Below are 25944 nucleotides of genomic sequence, written 5' to 3'. Positions count from 1 at the left end.
AGCTAAATGGTGAAGCAATCACATACACAAATAGAAGGAACAAAAGCAGAACGTATCACAGAGTGACAGCCCTGGCTGAGAAGAGACACACATCTCCAATGCACACTCGCAGAGCAGCCACAAACAAATTACAGGACTGCACCTAAAGACAGTGTGTCATGGTTAAGATAACTGTAAGCTACCAAAGTTAACACCAAAAACAACGTAATTAACTTAAGTGGTAGAAATAGCATGGTTGGGGAAGAAGAGAACTGCTTACCAAGGGACAAGAAGGATCTTTCTAGAATTAAAGAGATGAAACTTAACTCTGAAGCTTACTATGACTATACAGAGTGAACCGAATAGTTTACATAAATCATCACATGTAACATATACATCTCAAGTAAGAACAGAAGTGATGAACAGCCGAGATTCAAGGTCTTCAGATTTCTCACCTGTACTCTAAGGCAGGGCAGGGGTAACAGGCAGGTACAATGGCTGCCTGTAAGCACCAGAGGCAAGTGACCCAAAGTTGTTACTGTGAAAGCCAAAGTTATGTTTTAAGTTTTAATTACCTTGCCTAAGAGATACATAAAACAAAAATGCCTCTAATCTGGAAGCCCCTTACCCAAGGACAGATACTTCCTGGGATGTTAGAGGGTGTTGCTCACATAAAATAACAAGCCACGTTTTCACTTCCCTAAACAACTTTGGTTGATCCAACTGTATGATGTGCTTCATCACACGTAGGCAGGAGGTAAATAGGCAGAATGTACCTCAGGATGGATGCTTGCCCCCAACTACACTCAGGCTGGAAGTACATTATATCGCTTTGTTGGTGTGCCTTTCTAGGTACCTGGCCAGCCGGGTGGTGGAGCACGCCTTTAATCCCAGCACTCAGGATGCAGAGACAGGCAGATCTCTGTGAGTTCAAGGCCAGCCTCTCTTTACAGAGATAAATCCTGTCTCAAAAACCAAAAGCACCCGGGCACCATAACTCATGGCCACCTTTTGGGAACTCTGGAATAGACCTAGTTAGAGTCCACTGGCCAGTATTTAATTAAAGCTTACTTCAAATCTGGCTCAAAATTATGCTGATAGTCTTATGTTGCTTTGATATTTTACACTATGCTGAAGTTCCCAGGAACAGTTTATAATAAGCAGACCAGTGTAGATGTAAACACTGGAAATGCAAAGAGTGGCCCATACTTAAGTCTAACAGTCCAGTAGACACAAGAAACAAAATTCCACATCCCAATCTGCACCAGGCAGGCTGCTCTTCAGCCATGTGCATGCAGAGACAACAGCACAAGGAAAAACAGAGGACACTATTGTCCCACCCGAGGGACACCCTTGTCTCCCAGGAACTCTGTCTACCTCATCCCCGCTGCCCCTACTCCACCCAGAAATCTTCACTTTGAGTAAAAGCTCCTATTTTCCAATGCTAGATATTCAAGTTTGAAGGCCATCCTGTGACAAAACACAATCTCCCCCCCCCATGTCTGTTTTGCCAGCAGGCTGCATCTCTGTTCTCCAGAACATTCTCACTTTCCCCAAACGAGGGGATTATTAGTTGGCTGCTGGCTGGCTGGTTTGGAAGCAAGCTCTTGCTATGCAGTCCAGACACAATTCTCCTGCCTCCGCCTGCCAAACGCTGGCATTACAGATATGTGGCACCACTCTAAGCAAAATAATGATCTTTCATGCTTAGTATTTACTTTATAACCTTTTAATGGGTGCTATCAGGTCCAAAAGCTCCCTTTCTCCCAAAGGCCAAGGCTGGGTAAACAGAAGGGTTGTTACCAGTCAACAAGTTTTAAGGTTTGTGTTTCCTAGAAAAGCAGGAACCACCCTCACCACCCAGAAGCCTGCCTTAATCGTTCCCAAAAGTCAGCTACCCCTGTCAAGGCAACTAGTTCTGTATCAGTACGGACAGTCTGTGTCCGTTCAGATCCCTAAACTGTCGTATAAAATCTGTTTGCTTTATCACCACTGTGATCTCTCTGGCCCCTCACCCCACCCACAGAGATAGTCTTGGCAATTTAATCCCCAATAAAAGAGTGACCTAGTTCAGGACTCTCTGTCCCATCATAGGTGTCACAATTAATTCTACATTATATATAGTGAAATTGCTGGTTTAAGATGAAAACAGGATGGATATCAGTTTGGAAAGTCATTGACATTAGTACTTGGCTTTGCATCCCCAGGCCAAGTCTAGTGTCTAGTATAACAATGGCTCGTAAGTAAATTAATTGAAAAGTACTTTAGTTGGGGGAACATAACCAATCCCTGGGCAAGGGTGTGACTAGAAATATGATTGGGTGACACAGAAAAAGAAAAGCTTTTAAAGGGAGAATATTAGGTCTAGACGAGAGGGATGCAAGTTAACAACAGACTCCATTCTTGGCCTGGCTTCCCAGGCTGGCCCCTTTCTGAGGGTATATACAAACACCAGTGCACATAGGCCGTCCTCTGTGGCATTGCTCATAACCAGGCAGCTCAGAAATGCAGCATCACACACAGGCTACAAGAGGTGGGGTGGGGGGACCACAGACCAGCTCTGAAAGCAAACAGAAAGAAAGGAGGCCCAGAGAGTGTACATTATATACTGTTTAGGGGGGTGGCGGGGCCAGGGAATGAAATAAGTGGGAAGAACACTATTATGAATTGGTTCCACTCAGGAACTATTTCAAGTAATGCTAAAACATGAATTTACCTGCACAGCCCTCATTGGATATAGTTAAAGAGTAAAACAAAACTTAACAGCACACTGCTTCCAAGCAATAGGGGCATAACTCACTGGCAAGGTGTGCGTAATGCACCTGCAAGGGCCCGGACTAAATCCCAGCATCAAAGGAAAACCATTCCAGTAGTCTACAGCAGTGTGAATATTGTTATTCTGGGCTATACAATAGAGGGATGAAGTAATTAGGTTAGTGTCAATCAATGGAGAAAGATACAGACTTAGTTGAAAGCAGAGCGGATGAATGGAAACATTGAAGTTTTAATCTGAAGTTGCCAGCATAAGAATGAGCTCACCTACAGACACACAAAAAAGGACCAGAGGGGAGGGGCATGAGGGAGGAAGAAGGGGAGGAGTCAGCTCAGAGTTCTGTTCCCAGCACCCACATTGGGCAGTAACTCCAGCTCTAGGGGGATCCAATGTGCTCTTCTGCTCTCCTTGGGCAACTATACTCAGTGTGCACATGCCTCCACAGACACAAGCATGCACATATAACTCTAAAGACAAAGCAAATGTTTTAAAGAGGAAATGACTGCTTTCTTTCTTTTCCTATTTTGTATGTGTGATGTGCGTCTATATGCATGCATTTTATTGTATGTGTGGGTACACATTTGAATGGGTGGGTGGACATACAGGCGCCTGAGGTTGATACAGGAAATCATCCTCAATTTGTCTTTGATTTTACTAACTGAGGCAGGGTCTCTCAATCAAACCCAAAGCTCACCACTATTATTAGTCTGGCTAGCCAATTTTCTCTGGGGACCTCCTCTGTGCACTGTCTACTGGAATTACAGGTGGGACGCCACACCCACTTGGCATTCTAGGGAGCAGAATGGACACTGGCTCTCATGCTTGCAGGTCAAGTGTGTTACTTTTGTTTTTAACTCCTGTGTGTGTGTGTGTGTGTGTGTGTGTGTGTGTGTATGAGACGCAACACCGTGTGCATATACAAGTCTGGTAAACATGCGGGAGTCAGTACTTTCTCTCTATCATGTAGGTGGCAGGATCACACTTAGGTTGCCAGGCTTGAACAATCTTGCCAGTCAAATTGCAACTGACCACTAAGCCATTCCCAACCTCAAGCTATTACTAATTGTGTTTGATGTGAAATACTACAGTATCTTTCATAGGAGGGCTTCTTCCTCACTGTGCTGTCTGTAATTAAAATGATGTATAGATTCATTTCAATGACCACAGGCAGCAGGAAGCATCCTGAGGGAAACAGCAAAACCAATCTCAGTGGGACACTACAAAGCTCAGTAACGCTGATGACTGTCTGCTGTTCCCACTGTAGTATGTGTTACTGTCTTCCCTAAGGAAAAAGTAAAAACTTTAGAAAGGAAATTTAGATTTTGCTACTCCAAAACTTGACTCCTAAAATACCTGGAGTCAAAATCCAATATGGAGATTCTGCAACCTGGGAAACAAATGGTGGGGAGGGAATGGGTAGGAAAGTACAACACAGGCAGGAAGGGTAACGGGAATGCTACTGAGAAATGGCAGCAAGCGCAGGACCCTGACTTAAAACACAGCTGGAGGCCGATGGGAGGGCTAGCAGGTAAAGCTGCTTGCTGTCAGGCCTGACAGCCTCACCCTGGGGACCCCCACAGTAAGAGAAAATCTATTCCGAGTTGTCCTCTGAGATACACAGGTACCCCACCAAAAGACATAAATAGGTAATTGCAAACAAACAAACAAATCATGGCCCAAGGACAATGACAGTACATGCTGTACTTTCAGCACTCAGAAGGCACTGAGCTACATAGTAACACTTCATTAAAACAAACAAACAAACAAATAAAACCAGGGCTGAAGAGATAGTTCAGAGGTTAAGAGAACACACTACCCAATACATGGTGGTGTGGGCAGGAGAGGCCACTAAAGTCAGGGGGCGTGCCTATAACCTTAGCACTGAGGAGACTGAGGCAGGAGGGCTACCAGTTCAAGCCCAGCCTGTGCTCTGTAACAGCGTTAAGGCCAGGCTTGGCTACAGATCAAAGAAACTGTCACAAAAAATCAACAAAATCAAAAACTTCAGGGGGAAGATGGCTCAGTGGGTAAGAATACAGTCACTGCACAGCTATGAAGACCTTACTCCAGAGCCCAGAAGCCACATGAAAAGCCAGGTGTGGAACCTGTAGCCCTAGCACAGTGCTGAGTGGGGGACAGGATGACAGAATTGGTGGAGTCTGCTGGCCATGAGCCTAGCTCCAACACCAGCAAAAGAAAAGACTATCTTAAAGGAAAAAAGTAGAGAATGGTAAAAGCAGAACACCTGACATTCTCCTCTGGCTTCACACACACAGGCCACACCACAGGCATGCACATTCATATTTTCTCTCTCTCTCTCTCTCTCTCTCTCTCTCACACACACACACACACACACACACACCAGTACCCCACAAAACCTTTTACTCTGCATTTAAGGAGAATTAAGAGACTTATACTCATCAATAATCACTCTAATATGCTGCTCCAAAGAATAAAGATTTATTTTTATTTCGTGTACATTGGTGTTTTGGCTGCACAAGAGTGTCAGATCCCCTGGAGCTACAGCTACAGTCAGTTGTGAGCTGCCATGCAGATACTGGGAATTGAACCCAGGTCCTCTGGAAGAACAGCCAGTACTCTTAACTACTAAGCCATCTCTCCAGCCCCCAAGAATAAAGATAAAACAGAAACACAGGAAATAAAAAGCTATTAAGTTTGTAAAATGTACTTTACCTGATGGCTGGGGCCAACTCGAATTTCCCCTTGGGTACTATTCAGCCTCCTGTAGTGAAGAGAACAGAAGGTTAACACAGTCATTCTGACACAAACTTTCTCAGATTTATCAAGGGAAGTAGATGAGAGACATCTTATTTTTTAATACTGATTTCTTTTATGTGTAAGAATGTATGACTGAATGTATGTGTGTCCACAGATGGACATCATCAGATGGACATTCTGAAACTAGAGCTACAGATGGTTTTGAGCTGCCGAGTGTGTGCTTGCAATCAAACCTGGATCCTCTCTCTAGAAGAACAGCCAGTACTATTAACTGCTGAGTCATCTCTCCAACCCCAGAGAGATGTCTTAAAAGGAGGCCACTCCCTTATTATTTCTATCATCGCTTCAGCTACACATGCTTACACACACAAGTCCTTAATCTCTCATTCTCCTGACTGCAGCCTCCTATGTACCTCTCCTACACCACCTGTTTGAGGCAGGGTTTCTCCATGTAGTCCTGGCTGTCCTCTCCACACTCACTATGTAGATAAGGGTGAGCTTGAACTTCTGATCTTCCTTCCTAAGGCTGAGATTGTGAGTGTGTGTCAAAACACTCCATCCATCCATCCTGAAGACCAAACCCAGGCACCATGCATGTCAGGTAAGTGCCTGTCAACTGAGCTTCATGCCCAGTGCTCCTTTCTTCTTTTAATCCAACCAATTTCTTCATCAAGCGCACTACGTGGGTGAGGGTGGGGGGCACAGGAGCAATGTCAAAGTGAGAGCAGGCAGTAACGACAACACGACGTGGTCCCAGCCCTAACAGTCTTAGAACGTACCTGGAAGGGCGGCAACAGGAAAGGGCCCAGATATCATAATCATAACAAAAACATAACATACTCCATTCAAAAGAAATGTCAAAAGATACCAAGGGAAGCTAGGCAAACCAGCCAGGCTTCCAATGTGTAATCAGCAGCCCACGGGCCACACACAGCCTGACCAACCAATCAGAACTGGTCATTTCTGACAACTCTGTTACAGTGCCACTGTGTGGTTCTCAGTGAGCTCTGGGAGCATAACAGCTGCACACACAAAAGCTCGACCAATCCCAAGTCCTTCATTCTGGAGTGGCCTGGACGCCTCTGGAGGAGAACGAGGACAGCAAGGCAGACGGTAGGCATTTTCAAGAGGGAACAAACCACACAGCACAACAGAGGCAGGCGGACAAGAAAGCAGTAGGACATCTGCCTCGGGTTCTGACACAGAAGCTCGTATCTGGACTGTCCTCATAGGCCCATGCTTGGAGGACTAAGCCAAGGATGCAGCTAGCCAGGCCATGGCTACTTTCTAAAACTGACCACCTGGGCTTTGACTTTTGTTTTGGTCTTATGAGACAGGGTTTCCCTGTATAACCTGGGCTGTGCTGACCGCACTCTGTAGACCAGGCTGGCCTTGTACTCGGGGACCCACCTGTTTCTGGCTCCAGAGTGCTGGGATTAAAGGTGTGAGCCACCACACTCAAGCCTAACAGCTTGTTTTTGAAGTGGGTGTCAGCCACTGTTTCCATATTAACATGTCCATTTCTATTTACTGGGCAGCCACGAGCAAAATAATCTGCCAAAGCATTTCCACAGACTTTCCAAATGCTTTACCGACTACCAGTAGCTCCAGCCAAGACCTATTATACCTCAAAAAGCTTAAGCCACAGTGGCCACAGCTCAATCCTCAGTCTGCTCTAGAATACCTGTGCTATTTTAGGATTCACCAAAGGTTGATTATGAAATCTTTCTGATACCACTGATACCCACAGTGCTAAAGTAATGTGCCACAAAATGAAAACAACCCTCAAACACCTTATGGAACTATGTATATCCTCCTATTCCTAAAAATAGGAGGGAGCCAATATGAAGGTACACACCTGCAATCCTAGCACTTAAGAGGGCTTATAATTCAAGGACAGCTTTGGCTACACAATGAAGCTATGTTTTTAAAAATTCCCCCAAAGGAGCACACCTTTAGCGCAGCACCCAGGAGGCCAAGGCAGGTGAATCTTAAGAGTTGAAGGCCAGCCTGGTCCACAGAGCCCAAGATCAATATACAGAGAAACCTGGTCTAGAAGAAGCAACTAACATGAAAACAGGAGGGTCAGAGAGATAGCTCAACAGTTAAGAGCACCACTGGCTGCACTTCCTAAGGTCTGAGTTCAATTCCCAGCACTCACATGATAGCTTGTAACTGTCTATAATGGGATCTGGTGAGCAGATGTACATGTACACCAAATGTCCACATATATAAAATATGTAAGTAAATAAATAAATCTTTAAAAATAAAATAGAGTTAATAAGTCTAAAAAGGGACGGGCAGTAGTAGCACACACCTTTAATCCCAGCACTCAGGAGGCAGAGGCGGGTGGATCTCTGTGAGTTCGAGGCCAGCCTGGTCTACAGAGTAAGTTGCAGGACAGGCTCCAAAGCTACACAGAGAAACCCCGACTCAAAAAACCATTTAAAAAAAAAAAAAAAAAGGTGTGAAAAAAAAAAAAAAAGAACAGGAAGCAAACACCTATAACATTAAGAACTAACAAAGAAGATTCTAAGTGCAAGGGTTTCTTAGGAGTCCAAGTAAGTGACAACACTGTGGTGTGGTTTGGTTTTCAAGTGCTAAAGATAATAAAACCAAGGCCCTGTGCATTCTAAGCAACCATTCTACCACTGAACCACACCCCAAATCTGTGTTTCTTTAAAGTTTGTAACAAGGAAGACGGGGAAGAAGCTAAGTAGGATATGACATACAAATTAAAAGAAAATAGAACTTTGTTGAAAACTTATTTTAAAATGAAATGATTTTAAAAACTATATGTAATGCTTTAAAAAATAACAGCATTAGCCTGCAACATCTAGAAATGCAGAATGTAGACCAAATATTAGAAAAATGATTATCAAATGGTCTTTACTTCTATAATGCAGGCCAGCCTGGAACTTGCTATAGCCAAAGACCACCATAAACTTTAGGTCTTCCTGTTTCCACCTCTCCGGTGTTGGAACTATACACAGTCTAGTAAGTATGTTGCTAGGGACAGAATCCACGGCTTTGTGCAGGCTAGGTAAGCATTCTACCAACAGAGCTAACGTTCTACCACATTTCAGGTCAAAGATACAAAGATGTTGAAAGCAACAAGTTCCCTTAGAGAGAGGAGATGAGGGTCGCAGAGATTGCTGGCTGACTAAGAGCACCTGAGTTCACTTAACAGCACTGGCCTCAGACATGTCTGTGACCTTATTTGGAAGAAGCAGGCAGATCTCTATGAGTTCAAGGCCAGCTGTGATTACATAATGGACCCTAACTCAAAAGAACAATAGCTTTCAAGGCCTGACCCAGGAGAGGACAGAGACCCCACCTCTTGGTCTGGGGAGGGGTGGTGGTGGTGGTGGTGGCGGCGGCGGCGGCGGCGTGGGTGCGGGGCATAATCAACCACAGGCTGATCAGTACCAGGCAGTTGTGCAGTAAGGCGCCATCAAACCAAGTGCCACCTGTGGTTTCTAGGTCCAGGCGCATGAGAGAAGGAAGGCAATATCTCTGCGCCGTGCCTGGGTTGAAGTGGGCAGGACTCAACCAGAAACCTTTGCACCATTATGATGAGCGAGTCCAGAGTGGTTCCTGGGCTGGGGAGAAGAGGTGGGTCTGAAAGAGTTGAGGCTGGTGAGGGACAGGCTGGCATGAATGGCTTGCTAGCCATCAGAGTCTAAGCTCATGTCTGGGCCTGGACTATTGCCAGGGGGCAGGTCTTGGTCAAAGGCCCTGAAGCAGCTGAGGTGGCCTGTGTTAATGTCTGTGGCTCCTGTCACACTGAGGGCAGTACAGAGGCCTGTAGTCTGAGCTGCCACCTGGGCCCATGTTGGTATCCAACGGCTATGCTGCTGCAGGGACAATGCCACCTTGGACCATGATGACATCCAGGCCTGGGCCCCTACCAAGGCTCATGTCTGAGTCCGTGGTCCTACCACAGCCAAGGTCTGTGTTGATGTCCCTGGGCCACGTTGCCACTAAAGGCCACATAGAAGGCCAGGGTCTAGACTGCAAGCCGTGGCCACAAGGGTATCCCAGGGCTGTGCTGCTGCAGGGCCATGTTGATCAGAGTGGTCTAAGCTATTGTCTGAGTTCATGGTGTTTATGGGGCCAGGGCTGTTGCCGAGGGCCATGTCTGGATCTGTGGCGCAAAGCAGAAGGTCTGAGTTGATGTGTGTGGTGGCCTATGTGGATGACTGGAGTCTGTTCAGTCACCAGAGACTATGTCAGTGTTTGAGGCTCACACTGCTGCTGGGGCCATACTGATCTGGGTGGCCTGTGCTGCCACTGGGGCCTATGGTGATGTCCATGGCCAGTGTTAGTGTGTGTGTGTGGAGGGGGGGGAGGTCACTGGAACCATGGTGTGCTGAGCCAGCCCTGCCCCTCACTGGCACTGGGATAGCTGGCCTGCCCCTCAGGGAAGCTGTCCTCTATACCGGGAAAGATGGCCCCAGCCCTCACAACAAGGGTCCACCTCACCTGGATGACAGACTAGAGCTGACCCTGTAATTGGGGACATATGTGAGCCAACCCTGAGGGCACCAGGAGAAAACTGACAGCCCCACCTCCATATTACCTACAGCAATCGGAAGAGAGGGTCCTGCACCTCACCTGGGCAAAACAGTAGAGCTGATGCTGGTGGAGTGAGTGTAGGTGACTGCATCTGAGAGCAGGAAACTGGCCCTGCCCTTTGCCGCAGGTGAACTAGCTGAAGCAGTGCTGGACAGCTTGCCCAGGTAGTGGCAAGGTGACAATGAGGGAAAGCTGGCAACCATGCTACCATTCAGGCTCAGAACCAGGGCTGTAATCAGCCTACCTCAACATCCTCCTCATCTATTAACTTTGGAGCATGCGAACGGTGCAAATCTATAGATCCAAAGCAGCAGCATCCCCACAACACAGGAAAGCACTGGAACATCCAAGAAGAGCCACAGTGAAAGCCCATTATTGGTGGTGTAGCAGAAGCCAGACCCAGAGCCAGACCAGTGACTCACAGCAATGAACACTTGCTAGTAAAGCTGAATGGACTGAGGGCAAACTGTGACTCTAGGGCCCGACTACAGCTGTCACAATGGAGATCGTTCTCCTTTTTTGGCTTTGCTTGGTTATTCTTTTATTTTTATCTTACTCAGGTGGAGGTTCCAAGGGCAGAGAGCAGATAGGAGGGGACAGGGAGTTAAGTGGGTTTGGAATGCATGATGTAAAATCCACAAAGTGGATTTTCACTAAAAGTGAAAAGAATTAAAAAACAAAAAAAACCTCAATGGCCCATAGAGTCACAGGATCTATCCTTTAGTGCATTTACCTTTATTTGCAAGTGTTCAATGAAAGAAAAAAAAACACAGTGAAAATAAAGTTATTGTTCTCAGATTACATAACAATAGCACACAACTGGATTCTCCTATCTGCATCTATAATTACTTTGTCACATTCGGTTGTTCCAATACTTTTTTAAGTTATATGAAGAAAACACACCCTTACACACACAGCTATGTAACTGGAGAGGGCAGACACACTTTAGTAGCAATATTGGTCTATCAAATTTGTTGCTTTTGAGGCAGTCTCAACACTGAGGCCCCTGGGAGTCACCATCAAGACTCGATGCTTGTTTACCATCTTTCTGATACCACTCCAAGGCCTAACAGGAGCTAGTATTTTAAGGCTACATGCAATGCTTTGATTTCTGTTTTGCTTTATTGCTGGGATGTCAAACACCCCATCACCAAGTAAGGTTCCCACACAAAGCCTTCGTACAACGCTAACATAAATCTTGATTAATAATCAGGACTCACAAGGTACAAGGAGAGAATCAACTCCACATAGTTGTCCTCTGACCTCCACCTGTGTGTCATGGATGTGTATATCCACACATACATACATACACAACATGAATGTAAAAATGTCTAAGTGAGGGGCCTGCAAAATGGCTCAATGGATAGAGGTACATGCCATTAAGCTTGATGATCTGTACTAAAACACACAACGGAAAGACCCAACTCCCAGAAGCTGTCCTCTAACCTACACACGTTAAAATCAAAAATTTTAAAAGACAGCCAATCACATATAAAGGACAGTGTAAATGTAACTTTCCTGATAAGGAGAAAGCTGAGTGCCTCAGGTACCCAGGCGGGGAAGGGGTGTAACTACTGAGGGCTCTGAAAGGTCAGCAGCTGCATTCTGATGCAGAAGCACAGCTACACATGCGATGAAACACTGCATGTGTATACGTACGTATGTATACGTATACATACACACGCAGACACCCACCCACAAACACACAGCTCTGTGCTGTCTTTGCAACATCCCATGAGTCCAAAAGAACTACAGTTTGTTGTTGTTGGTTGGTTTGGTATTTTTGTTAGTCAGAAAAAGCCCAAACCAACAAAATAATCAACTCCACATCTAACTTAAATCATCTAACTTAAAAACAGTGACAAGAAACCCCACAAAGAAGTGTGTGTGCGTACCTATGTGCATGCCAGGGAGAGAGTATGTGCCTTCTTATGCAGTCCATACTGGACTCAAACTCACATCCTCTGCCTTTGCCTTCTGACTACTGGGGTCATAGGCCAACTCCATCACAACCCTCTGACATTTTCCATTTCTATCTCTTAGGGTCTCTGGGCTCTGAAACACTGTGGATCCAGCTTAATATGTAAGTGTGTGTTCATTTTTGTAAAAAGCTATCATCATCCTTCCTAGTACAGAGAATTTCACTGTATAGCTAATATAAATTACATGTTTTGGAAAATAGCTGACTCTCAACCTCTATTATTCTACAAATCTTTGGTTGGGATATGAAAAAATGGCTCAGAAACCAAATTACAATGATGGTTGTCACTGTGTTTATTTCTTTAGTATCAAAAAAGAAAGAAAAGAAATTCATTGTATATGAAATCCGATACAAAAGAAACCGATGTAACAAAGCAGTATCCATAGCAACTACAAGTTAATATTTCAGCCCTCTTCAGCTGCAGTGTATTAAATAAAATGACAAGATGTTCCCTTTGAAAAGTAACCTGTTACCATGGAAACAGTTTAGTCTAAGAAGTAAACAGGGAGTGGACAGAGAGGAAGGAATCTTGCATCTGAATTACAAAAAGGGAGAAATATCTTTACCAGGAGGTGGAAAGGCTTGGGCCACCAGCCACAGAGAGGTTTCTTCTGAAGGTCATTTGGTTCCACAGGCTGCCCAACCCTAGGGCTGCCCTGAGAATGTGACACAGTCACTTCATCATCCCAAAGAAAGAGAAGGCGGATATTTACTGCAGAGCACCAAGTGCACGGACACCAGAAACAAGACGACTTAATTCAAACATTAGCTCTAAGTGTCATCTTGACATCATCTCTCTGAGTCCTCAGCTCATAATAGCAAGTAACTCGGCAGAGAGACTGCAGAAATAAGAGATCTGCTACAGTATGAACTAGACACAGGCCTGCTGCCGTCACTGCTGTTCTTAGCTCTATGTGAGGTCAATCAGTCAGGACAGGACGAATCTGCATCCTCCCCTTCAGACAGCATCCGCCATGACTTTTATGAGAAATTACAAACCATACAAATGGCTGTCATGCTATGGGGAGCAGAGCCTTCATGAAGCTAGAAACTAAGCCTGCTTTTACTTCCCCACTATGCCCAAGAGCGTATTTTGTAGTTTTAACTAGCATTTAGTAACTGTGCAAAGCGAAAGGCTTCATGGGATATCTTTGCCATCTCTCCAGTCCATCAGTCACACTCTGCCCCGCAGTCTGTCCCCACACAGTCTACACTTTCATGTCACATCCTTTCTTACCCATGAGAGAAGACATGTAACATTTATTTTTCAGGATCTGGAGTTTTCCTTTTTACTTAAAAGGATGATCTTGCGCTCCTATCCATTTAATTTTATACTTCTTTATAACTGAATACCTCTCCATTGTGTAGAGACAGCATACTGTCTCCACTATCTGTGTATGGATAAGCACCCAGGCTGTGGCTACTGTGAATAGTACTGCAATAACACGGGCGTAGCATATCGCTGGGTGCTGACTGACATCCCTCTGGTACATGACTAGGAGAGGTACAGCAGGTTAATACAGAAGTTTCACTTTTGGTTTTCTGGAGGGGCCCCTACAGGGGCTCCATAGGAGCTACACCACTTGATATTACATTCTACAGTAAGTGTGCATCTCAATCTGCTCTGTTATTCTCTCAGTTTGTTTCTTTATATGTGTGTGCCTGTACACACTCTATACACCTACACATATTGTCCGCAGAGCATGTTCAGATGCCTGGAGCTAAAGTTCCAAGGAACTATAAGTGAAATCAGGGGACATGGATGCTGGGAATCAAACTTCAGTTCTCCAAGCCTGGCTAATGTGCTTTCTTAATGGCAATCTCTGACTTTGGTGAGATGGAATCTCAATGTAGTTTTGACTTGCATTTCCCTGGTATCTAAAGAAGTTGAACATTAATATATTTGGAATGAACTCTAATATTCTCAATCAACTGTATCTTAACTATAGTTAACAAATAGGGGCTTTATTCCAAGATAATAAAGTCACTGGAATCCTCCAAGCAAAGTTCATCTGAAAAGAGGTTTGATAAACTAACAGGAACAAAATCCAGCCTTCATCCAAAACCCTGAACTCAGGAGAATTAGTAAGAGAATGAGTGACTGGCCCACACTGGAAGGCCTGAAGTCAGCAGAGGCCTGGAGCTGGACTCAGTATCCAGTCCTCTGGTAAGCTCCTGAAAGGCCTGGAAACAATCCTTCAGCTCTGCAGAAGAAAGGCCCGAGGAAAGAAAGAAAACCACTCTTTCGGGATGTCACAGCCATCAGTTACAGAAGCAGCTCTCCCACAGGCTTCTCTAAAAAATAACCGAGTGTCCAGAACTGAGGAAGCATCAACCGAGGAGCAACAAAACTGTCTGCCCTGATAAAAGTCATAACTACAGCCTTTCACTCCAAACAATTTCACATCAGAGAAACAGGTTTAAAACTGTGTTAGAACTGTGTGTAGTGCACAAGGCTGAAATCTTAGCACTTCAGAGGTTGAGCCCAAGGACAGAAGAGTTGGAAGGTTGAGTGGATTATAAAGGAAAGAGGAAGATGTACTTACTATTTAGGAGGAAGAACAGATGGACAGCAGATGAGAGGGAGCTACTTTCAAATACAGTGGCAGCCTTGTTCATTGTCTGCATTTCTTACCCACGATTCAGTGATCTGTATAGGTTACCTTGAAATGACATCCAACTCTGTCCACTCCAGGCTTCCCCTGGACTTCACTATCTGCACTTGCTGCACAAATGCAAACAGCTTTAAGAACTATAGCTTAACAAAAGTACATATATACATATATGCACACCAAACTTTAGCAAATTATTATTTATTAAGTTTTTAGAGACAAGGTTTCTCTGTGTAGCTGGCTCTGGCTGTCCTGTAGACCAGTTTCGCCTTGAACTCACAGAGATCTGCCTGCCTCTGCCTCCTAAGTGCTGAAGTTAAAGGCGAACACCACCATAACTACTACAAATTATTTTTTAAGAACCCTATCACAAAGAAAAACATAACAGCTGTCCTCCAGAATTGAGCTGATCTCCAAAGCAAAGACAGGACTTTCCGGGCACTGAAATAAAACTACATAAGCCTGCAGAGAAACCACAGAGCTAGTAAGCAGGGCTACAACAAACTTCCAAGGTCTCTCTGTCTCACTGGGAATGCATTCAAGGCAAAAGCCATCACCTAATTCCTCTTATCATACTGCTGCGAATATGGTGGGCAAACAGGCAAAGAACACCAATTATCTGCCTTATATATGTAACTACACAGGATAGTGTTCAGAATGGAAGCTCCAGGAGGTGGAGAGGTGGCTCAGCAGTTAAGACTCTTCTAGAGGACTCAGGTTCAATTCCCAGCTCACAACTGTAACTCCAGTTCCAGGGGATCTGACACCTTCATACCAATTCACATTAAAACAAAAACAAAACCCAAATATTATCATTCATATATATATATATATCAGAGACTGTCTTTAAAACACAATTTTTGAGTTTGAGGCCAGCCTGGTCTATAAAGTGAGTTCCAAGACAGCCATGGTTGTTATACAGAGAAATCCTGTCCCAAAAAACCCAAATAAATAAATATTTTAAAAGGAATAACAATAAAACACAATTCAAGGGGCTGGAGAGATAGTTAAGAGTACTAGCTGCTCACTTTTTAGGGGATCCAGGTTCAATTCCCAGTACCCATAAATGGTAGCTCAAGACCATTCCTAACTCTAGTTGCAGGGGATAAAATGCCCCCTTCTGGTGATTTTGGGTGACAGCAGGCAAGCACACCACTCGTACATATAAAATAAATAAAAATAAGACAGTATAAAGATAATTTCAGAACCTAGAAAGGTAATATATTCCTACAATCCCAGCTACTAGAAAGGCTGAAACAGTAGGATTGTGAGTCTGAGGCCAGTCTAGGCAACTTAGTGAGCTCCTGTCTCAAAGTATAATGAAGATGGAGTATACAGCTTAGTGGTAGAGCACTTAACTACCAACTAGGTGTCAGGTTGTAGAGTCAATCCTCACAACAGAAAAAAAAAAAAAAAAAAAAAGTTGACCCCCCCCCCAAAGAGGAATAAAGATAAATACTGAAAACAAGGAGGAGGTAGATTAGTCAAGTGTGCATAGCTGATTACAGCCTTCACTCCCAGGTAATTCCTAATGCCGCTTTGCTGCTAAGAGAATCAATCGTACCTGCAAGAAACTAGAGCTGAGGACTTAGAATTAAGACAACACAATAAGCATTTTTCATAGTGCTCTCACTGATCTTCACAACTAGGAGGCCAGACCCACGAGGAAGACGAGCTCAGGGCAGAGGAGCGGGTGACCCGGTGCACTCACTACGTCCAGCCAGTAAAGTACTTCTATAGCCCCAGCTGGCCTGCGATTGGATATGCATAGAGGTTAGGCTCCAAACTCACAGATCCACCTGCTTCTGCCTTTGGAGTACACACCTGAGTGGCAAAGACAGGTCCATCTGTGAGTTCTATCTCAGTCCCTCCCCTTCCCCTGCATCTGCCAGGCCCTATATTAGGAACAGAGGTTATAAGAATAGATATGACCCCTGTCCGACAGGGAAGATTGTTAACAGCAATTATCTCCATTTCACCTTAGTGTCAGAGCATCACAATGCACACAAAATGTAAAAGGTAAGCTTTCTTTCAGAATTATTTTAAACAATATCGGAGCACTTGTGGCACCTGGATCACTTTAAGATATAAGAGGTTACTAACTGTGTGTGCTTCTTCAGAAGACTCAAGAGTGCATGCTTTTAAAGTTGTCCTTTAGTGTTTCTTGCCTTCTCCCATCCCATCTGATATCTGTCACAGAGTTAGAACAAGTGTGTCTTTGGTAGGAGGAACATGGCTCAGTAAGGACAAAAAGCAAAATGGAAAAGGAAAAGAGGTTTCAGAAGGAAGAAAGGACCAGGAACCATGGCACCAGAAAATCAACAGCATGGCAGACACTAAGCCTGAGGCAGCCAAGAGCTGCTTCATCCAGGGAACACATGGGTGACGTGGTAAGAAGCACAGGGCACTAAGAAGTGGCATCAGTGACTCACATCAATGTGTCCAGGCTGTCCACCACGGACAGGCTCACACTTTACTACTGGCACACATGATTTCCAGTCAGTTCTACAGAAGTGGATGAAGAGGTAGCAGCAGGGTAAAAGATTTGAGAACAGTCTATTCCCTGGGAAGCACAACCTTCTTTCTATGTCCCCCAAGTGAACCAGTAAAGAAAGCAAAGTAGTCAGTGTTCTCTGCTGGTAAACCCTCACCATCCGGGGTGACTGCAATGCTGTCCCTCACCTCCTCCTCCACCACCACACAGGCCAGGCCCCAAGCCCTGGACAGCAGCAACCTTCCAAAAATATTTTCTCAAGACAGGAGAACAAAGAAACACACACACACACACACACACACACACACACACACACACACACACACACACACACGAAACAATGCTGCTAACTTTATTCCAGTAAAGCACAGAAAAATAAAATCAACTCTGCAGCCCAGAGGCCATCCATAGAGTACAGCCAGGGATGCCCAATCTCCACCAGCAGAGCAGGTGGTTGTACCGAAGCACCACAAAAGGAGGTCTACACCAAGACTAGCCAGACAAACAGGAGACCCTGACCCAATTTTTCTTTAAAACTAAAAAAGAAAGGAAAGACCTTTCAACAGAAAAACCAGCATTCCCCAAAATACTCAAACTTACGGTCTTGTTCCAGAAGCAACATTATTATATGTTGTGGGAAACATAGGTATTATCCCCAAACTTGTAAACACAATGTTCAAATATACATTGTCATAACAGGAAGTGGCCCTCACAGGGATGGGAATCAAACACAGAAACATCAACAAAGACACTAATCCTACATGCTCCTCTATACAGCATCACTTTGGTTCCAATTCTAAACTGAAGCCTGAAAGAATACAACAAATTATGTTCTTTAAGAATATTCTAAATGTTAGCACTGCTAAAACCCTGCCCAGTCAGGTCTCTTCTGACCAGAGCTGATCACAGGAAGCCCCACACCCATGTTTCCAGCTGAGCCTTCCTCCTTGGTGTCAATACAGTGAACTTTTCCCTCACCTGCAGGATGCACACTGTATCTTAGGCACTTTCTGCAGACCTCACAACTGCACAGAGCCTGACTGTTGTTTCTACATTGCTCCCAATTTAGAGTAAATGAGGCAGCTATACAACCCCAAACTTCTCTAACTCCCTGTTTGAGTAAGAATTCCATTGTGCAAAATGTGCGTATCCTGATTGGCTCTCTAGTAAACTACGGTGCCAGCCACCTGCCTGGGTTCTCTACAAACAGTAGGTACAAAAAAGCGCAACTTCATCCAGGTAAAAAGGGCTACTCAGTGGTCAGACATCAGGCCACAGGCACTAAATGTGGCCTTGTCTGCTTTCATTCAACCAAACCCTTTCTACTCTCCTTCTACCGACTCAAGTCACACAAAATACACACACCACAAGCTAAATCAAACATACAATAAGTAAATGCATATGGATCTCAGTTTTAACACAGACGTCAATGTGTTTTGTCTCACAAAGCTGGAAAGAAAATTTCCACAAACTCCAAAAAGAAGGCTTTGCTCCTTCCCAAGAAACAGAAAGACTGGTAGATATGGCGCGGCAGCTTCCCTTTAAAGCACGCTCTGAGAGGATACGGTCGCAGTCATCGTCTACAGCCATTCCCTCATGTGTCACCTCACAAGAATTATAATTTGCTTTAGCAAACAGACTCTCAATCAAAACAAGTTCCACCCACCTTCAAAGCAACCAATAGCTGCCCACCTACCACCCTTCCTAAAACAGCCAAACAGATCCGTTCTGTGGCCCGGCAATCCCTACGAGGTACACGGGCAATGAGGCAGCCTGCAGGTTTGCTCTGCAGGTTCTGAAGACAGACACTCTACAAAACGCACTGGTCAAACTCAGGCTAAAATCACACTGAAGAGAGGAGGAGGCGAGGGAACCGGGAAGAGAACATAGAGACTCACACAGCTTCACACTCTAAATTTGCTCAATTCATCTCTGGGCAGATCCCACACACAGCTCTGATTGTATGCTTCGCAATGCCACTGCTGCATGGCCAGCTGGCTGAATCAAAGGCTCGGGAACATGCACTGTGAATGGCGAGATGATTCATAAACATCTTTAGAAGAAGCTCGAGGAGCAAAGCCAATGTCTCTGAGAGGCCAGGGGAAGATCGCCTACCTGCAGGGGCTGAAAGGATCATCCATGACTACCAGAGGCTCTGGTGAAGCTAGCTGGATTCCTGCGCCTCTACTTAATGCTAAAACTCTGCCCTTCTCTACTCTAAGTACTCAAAATGGAGGCACATGCAGGCTGAGAGACCTCACAGAGCTCTCACTGAGCTTGTGCTATGACCTAAGCCTTCACGCAGAACGCAGAAACTTCCCTCACACTGACAGGACTGAGCATGTGCTGTGACCCTCCCTCATCCACACAGTCTCTGCTCAACGCAATCAATCTCAACCCTGCTGTTTCCGTAAATAAAGCCCAGCCAACAGACTCCCAAGCTTCTCCCTGCACACCAAGCTAGTGTGCAGGGAAGTGGGGCCTCAGAAAGGGGAACCCAGACAGCCAACACCAGGGAACTCAAGCAAAGCCAAGGAGACAAACAGCAAGTTTCTTTAGTCTTCTCCATTTTTACGTAAATTAGGTTTTAAATAACTAGTTTTTCAAGAAAGAACACAAATGAAAAAACAAAACAAAAACAAAACAACCAAAAACAAACAACAACAACAACAACAACAAAAAAACAGATATGAACGACTGCACCTGAGATTAAACACAGAAGCAGTGCTTACCAGAAGCAACTAAAACATTTTTTTTTTTTTTTTGGGAAACAAAAAGACCAAACAAGTAAGCTAGCCACGTAGGTACAACCTCGGAAGAAACAGATGGCACTAAGCCCAACACATAAAAGAATCCTATGCTTAATGCAAAGAGCTCCAAATCTCCCAAGTGATAAATTACAACCTTTCCTAAGGTAATTAATATGAGTTCATGAGGTCTTGAAGAATGTAATTCTAACAATAAAAACAGCTAGAAAGTTCAAATCAAGGACTTGGGGGCTGGGGGATGAGGGACTCAGCAACAGAGCACTCACTCAGGATGAACCATGATGGTGGAGTGATACCCACACCAACCAGAAAGCACAGTGCATTCTTTTGCCTCCCCACATCTAAAGACCATCTATATAAATTCCTCAGCACACACAAAGCAGCTCACTCCAAATTCTCCGACTCAACCCTCTAAGCCAAACCCTCACAGCACTATCCATGAAACTAAATCTATTAAAAACTCGTTCCCAAAGATTTCTAAAGCCATGTAGACACCTTACTTTGATACCAATAATGAGCCCCCAAAGTACTTGCACTGTCCACAGACCAGCCAAGGGAGTTTCTGATAAAACCCTGCAAAACAAATCTGACTCCTCATTCAGTGTTCGTCTCCCACAAAGGGCAAAGGAGCTGTTTGCCATGTAAGAAACAGCTGACACGTGGGTTATTCCCACCTGCAAACCAAAAGGTGTTTTTTTGCATTACTTGGTTATAATTTTAAAAGAAAAGTAAGATCACAAAACTAAAACGTGAAAGACAAGACTGGGGAAAAGCGGCAGGGCCACCTGCTTCTGTTCAGAACACTTAGTGACCTGGAGTCTCCAGCAGCCACCAGGGCAGTCCCATGTGCAGGGCCTGCTGTCTGTGCTGAGAGACAGCACATTCAGCTGCACTAAGCGTAATCTAAACATACCAGCAACGCCAAGAGCTGAAGATGGGACTCGGCTGATAAAAGCGCTTGCCCAACATTCACAAAGCACTGTTTGAGCCTCAGTACCACGTAACCTGGGTTTGGCACTGGTAATTATGATGTTTGGATGGAGGCAGGAGACTCAAGGCTTTAAAAGTTCTTCAGAGAGAGACTGGAGGAGGAGAACAAGAATGCACGACTCAACCAGACACATCTGAAAAGGTCCCCTTTGTCCCAACAAATGAGAGCTGGGTGCAGACCAGAAAACATCCCCAAAGCTGCTGCAGTTACCTGACCTGCTGAAACGGAGAGCCCCAGAACCAGAATGGTACTAAAGAACCCTTCACGTAGGAGAGTTCCCTTTAACAAATAACACTCTTATAATTATCAAGAATTTACAAAACTTCCAAAATCTTACACAAGTCACCTACAGGGTTAACTATGACCACCTTCACATGAGGAACACAGAACAGATCCCAGGAAATGAACACCTCACTGAAAGATACAAAGATAAAGTGGACATATGTGTCTAGAACCCAAGCATGCCAAATCCAAAAGTAGACAGTCCTTCCCAGGGATGAAGATGAAGCAGTCTATTAAATGGTTATGAGGTACTAGATGAAACAAATAAGGACAGTAAAAAGAAACACAGAACCATGGCTAAGACCAACTTATTGCAATTCAACCAAAGACTCTGGGTTTTGGCTGGCTGTCCAGCAGGTCTAACTGGTTCTGCTTACCAAGATCTCTGAGCTGAGATCTCGTTCCTTTTTTTTATCTTGAGGGGTGGGGATTTTGAGACAGGGTTTCTTTGTATAGCCCTGGCTGCCTCAGAACCCACGCTGTAGACTTGGAACTAAGAAAACCACCTTCCTCTGCCTCCCAAGTGCTGGAATTGAAAGCATATGTCACCAACTCCTGGCTGAACTTTATTTTATTTATTTATTTTGTTTGTGTTTTATTGTTGGTGTTGTTTGTTTTTGAGGCAGGGTTTCTCTGTGTAATAAACAGTTCTGGCTGTCCTGGAACTCACAGAGATCCCCCTGTCTCTACCTCCCAAGTCGTGGGATTAAAGGAGGGGGCCACCACCACTGCCTAGCCTGAAATTTAGTTTTTAAGTAGTTAGTTAGTAGAGCTTCATATAAAAGGAAAGCACAATTATACTATCTTGCAGAGAACGCTCGCCCACAGAAGTAAACTTGGGGTGAATCTTGTTCACATCAGACCAGTGAATGTTCCCTGAGTGTACAGATGTCAGAAACAGACTCTGGAAATCAGAGCTGCACACTGAGGGTTCAAAGTTAGGTCAGGACGGCTTAAAGCTCTTACTTGTCACTCACCCTTCATAGTTTGTGTCCTTAAATGATGAGGGAAATGGATGGAGTCAGGGTCGGAGGTTTTTAGGCCTAGGAACTTCCAATTACAATGAGCACACGATATAGTATATAGCATCCCAGGAGCCCCTGAGCCATAACTACATTTGTCCTTTACAATAAAATAGTACACTAAATTAAAAATGTACCTCCGATCAGTGTGAGTCAGGTGTGGTCATAAACTGAATTCTGGTGTCACTGTACATAAACTGTTAGGTTTTCAGAGCTTTTGTATTTTACAGCTGAAAAGACCATTAAGAGCAGGGCAGTGGTGGCCCACGCCTTTAATGCCAGCAGCTGGGAGGCACAGGCAGGCGAATCTCTGCGAGTCTGAGGCCAGCCGGGTCTACAGAGAGACAGTGAGTTCCAGGACAGGCAAAACTGTTACACAGAGAAACCCTGTCTAGGGGAAAAAAAAAAAAAAAAAAAAAAAAAAAAAAAACAGCTGGAGAAATGGCTCAGCAGTTAAGAGCACGTGCTGTTTTTCCAGAGGACCTGGGTTCAATTCCCAGCACGCACCCACACGGCAACTCACAACTGTCTGTAACCACAAGATCTGACACCCTCACACAAACATACATGCAGGCAAAACACCAACGCAAATAAAACAAAAATAAAAAAAGAACCCAAAAGTATATCCTTTCCAAAGCACTGGAGCCTTTGGTTGAGCTGCCATGGTTCTCTGTCTCTTTTCACCGTCTCTATTTATTTCATCTAGTGCCTCAGAGCTTAGTCTTTAAGTTAAGATCGGCCTGGGAGACTCTCTTCCTTTTGGGTCTGGCGTGCCTGGGCTCAGGCTGCTGCATTTTCTTTCGTTTGTTTGTTTAGCCTGGAACACTAACTGTTAAAAAGACATCAGCAATAATTGGATCTAGAGATACCAAAGTAATTCCACAGCATTTACCAAGTTCTCCTTTGTCTACACTGTAAACCCAGAAACAGAAGGGCACAGACCACCCAGCTCCCGATCATGCACTGGCCCATGAGGCCAACGGCTCTCAGCAAAGCCAGGGGCTGACAAGGCACAACCTGGAACAGTTGGATGACGTCAGGAGGGAGTAAGCAGGTCCTCCTCGCACAGTGACATGTTCACCACACCTAGCCAATAAGCATGAAAACACCAAGCACTCAGTGATGACTCATTTGAATCAACGGTGGGAAGCAACACAACCCATGTGTAAGTGCCTGCTCTGAGACGAAATGGGTCTTCCTCAGGATTCTGTTTTAGCTGCTCACACAGGGTCAAACCAATACCTGGATTGTGTAAGGGGCTGTGACAGCCATTCACGTTTACAACCACGGAAGCCCCGCCCTCAGTTAGCACCAGTGATCCCGCCTTTCTATCTTCATCAACTTGATTTACCTCAGTGCCTCAGGGTCTCAAGAGGCAGCAGCATAGCACCTGGCGTCCACCATTATGACCGAGTCACAGTCAATAAAGTGGAGGGAAACCCACCCTAATGCGAATGCATCACACAGACTGACCTTACAAATAAAGACAAAACAGGCAAGTCCAAGGCCTGCAGGAGTTTGCTGCCTAGACAGCTGGGGGACACGATCATTCCATGTTCTCTTAAACCAGACACACATTTGTGATCAGTTAGGGAACTACACACTTCGCTCTAAACTTCAGATCTGAAGTGATGATTCTGGAGAAGAAACCAGCAGGCCAAGGCAGTGAGCCCCGCACCTTCTGCTACAGCAGACTCCTCCAAAGGCTGCCCGCTCTCAGCATGGAGTTTCACATCTGTTTTAATTTTTCTGAAACTTCACTTATAAACAAATACCAAAGTATTTCTTAAGCTCAAATTTTTTAACACCTTTCAAGCATTTGAAATGGACTGGAAAGTTCCAAAAGCACAGGGGTTCAGGGCCAAGGCTGTGATGTGCTGCTCACCATCATACCTGCGCTCCTTTGTAAGCACGGTGTTTTCCCACTGCACACTCACACACCTTCTACAACAAACTGGGGACCAATGGGTAGCTAGGTGTGCCTAGCAAACATAGTGTCCTGGGTTCAATCCCCAGACCTGGGCAAGGTGGCAGAGAAGGCATTTGCAACACATAATAAAAAGTGATGCAACTTGTGTCAGTCTCTGACAGAGGTAAGTTACACATTACGTACTCAGTAAAGTTTAAATTCATAAAAACCATCAGTGGTTAAGAGTGTGTACTGCACTTGTAGAGGTAGGTTAGGTTCCAGCACCAATATTGAGCAGTTCAAAAACACCTTTGACTCCAACTCCAGGGGGTCCCACGCCTCCAGCCTCGGCACTAGCATTCACATGCTCACAGAGACCACACACATACACACAATTAAAGGAAATCCTTAAATCTATTTTAGTCAAGTTTTAAATACCTACATCGTTAAACAGAGTATCACAAAATAACATCCAACTAACTCACCCAACACAGAAACCAATGATAAGCACTTCTACACTGCACTGAGGCAACAGAAAGAGTCAACAGGGGCTAGAGAGGTGGCTCATTGCATGAGAATGTGCTGATTCTTCAGAGGACCCAAGTTCAATTCCCAGCACCCATGCTGGCCGGCTCAAAACCTCCTGTGACTTTAGCTCCAGGGAACCCAATACCTTCTTCTGGACTCCATAGGTACCCATACACGTGTGTGACTACATAACAGTCACACACATATACACAGTTAAGTTTTTAATGAATAAAGGATACAAAGATGCATATATAGAATAAAGATTTCCAAACATAGAGGCTGCTGAGTATGGCGGCATACAAGCCTGCAGTCTCAGACACGAAGGAAGCTGCCTGGGCTATGGTGAATTTAGGAGCAGCCTGGGCAATTAAATGAGATCTGCCTCCAATTAAAAGTAAAAAGAGGACTTGGGACTGTAACTCAGTGGTAGAAAGTTTGAAAGCATGCACAAGACCTAGTGGTCAATCCCCAGAACTGTGGAGAGGGAGGAGGAGGCTCTGAAATGTTACCATTAGAATACATTCTGAATCTCAGTACACTGCATACATTTGAATTAAAAGCTCACATTTCAGTCTGTTCAAGAAAGGAGATACTTAAGATACACAGCCATTATCTTGCTGTCAGTTCACCTGCCCTGCTGGCTCAACAACTATGGAGAGAACAGACACTAACGTGCATGCTCAGAGCAGCCTCACACGCCACACACAGCCTGTTCCACCACCCAAGCCAGGCCACCTAAGAACCCCATGCACACATTTACACATGGATTCTCGGCATGCTTTGAAGGAAGTACTCGTGAAATAATATTCACTGTATACTTGTACCTCACAAATATAAAATAAAGTCTAATTCCTAGAATTCCTTTCTAATCTTCGTATTTTGCTGATGTATCTCAGATGTCTAAAACATACATGACTTTGATCGACTGCTAATACCTGTTTGTGGTTTTAAAATCCTTGACAAGCCAGGCATGTTGGCGCACACCTTTAATCCCAGCACTCTGGAGGCAGAGGAAGATGATCTCTCTGAGTTTGAGGGCAGCCTGGTCTACAGAGTTCCAGGACATCAGGGCTACACAGAGTAAGCCTGTCATGAGAAAAAAAAAAAAAAAAAAAAAAAAATTCTTGACAGACTATGTCATCATATGCCTGATGACTCGTGTGAATGTGAGCACATGCACTCTTACACACAAATATAAAAAAATTCTTTGTTCAATTACTTTGACATAATTGATGATGCTCGATTATAATTCTCTCTCTCTCTCTCTCTCTCTCTCTCTCTCTCTCTC

General features: G+C 44.6%; 1 protein-coding gene across 6 annotated transcripts in view; it reads right to left on the bottom strand.

Annotated features, from left to right (window-relative positions):
• The window catches only part of Rere (arginine-glutamic acid dipeptide repeats), a 186164-nt gene that overhangs the window by 90835 nt on the left and 69385 nt on the right, over positions 1-25944 (bottom strand). For 4 of the 6 annotated variants that reach the window (XM_051173787.1, XM_051173788.1, XM_051173789.1 and 1 more), the window contains one exon: positions 5447-5495. The exons of 1 other annotated variant lie outside the window; for it this stretch is intronic. In XM_051173787.1, the coding sequence (XP_051029744.1) occupies positions 5447-5495 (49 nt within the window). Of the gene's footprint in view, positions 1-5446; positions 5496-19271; positions 19551-25944 lie in introns of those variants that run through there. One more of the 6 variants, XM_051173791.1, reaches the window with a different exon arrangement.

Source organism: Phodopus roborovskii, unplaced genomic scaffold (genome assembly GCF_943737965.1).
Source record: "Phodopus roborovskii unplaced genomic scaffold, PHOROB, whole genome shotgun sequence".
Taxonomy (NCBI): Eukaryota; Metazoa; Chordata; class Mammalia; order Rodentia; family Cricetidae; genus Phodopus; species Phodopus roborovskii.
This window is presented reverse-complemented; position numbering and strand designations above follow the sequence as displayed.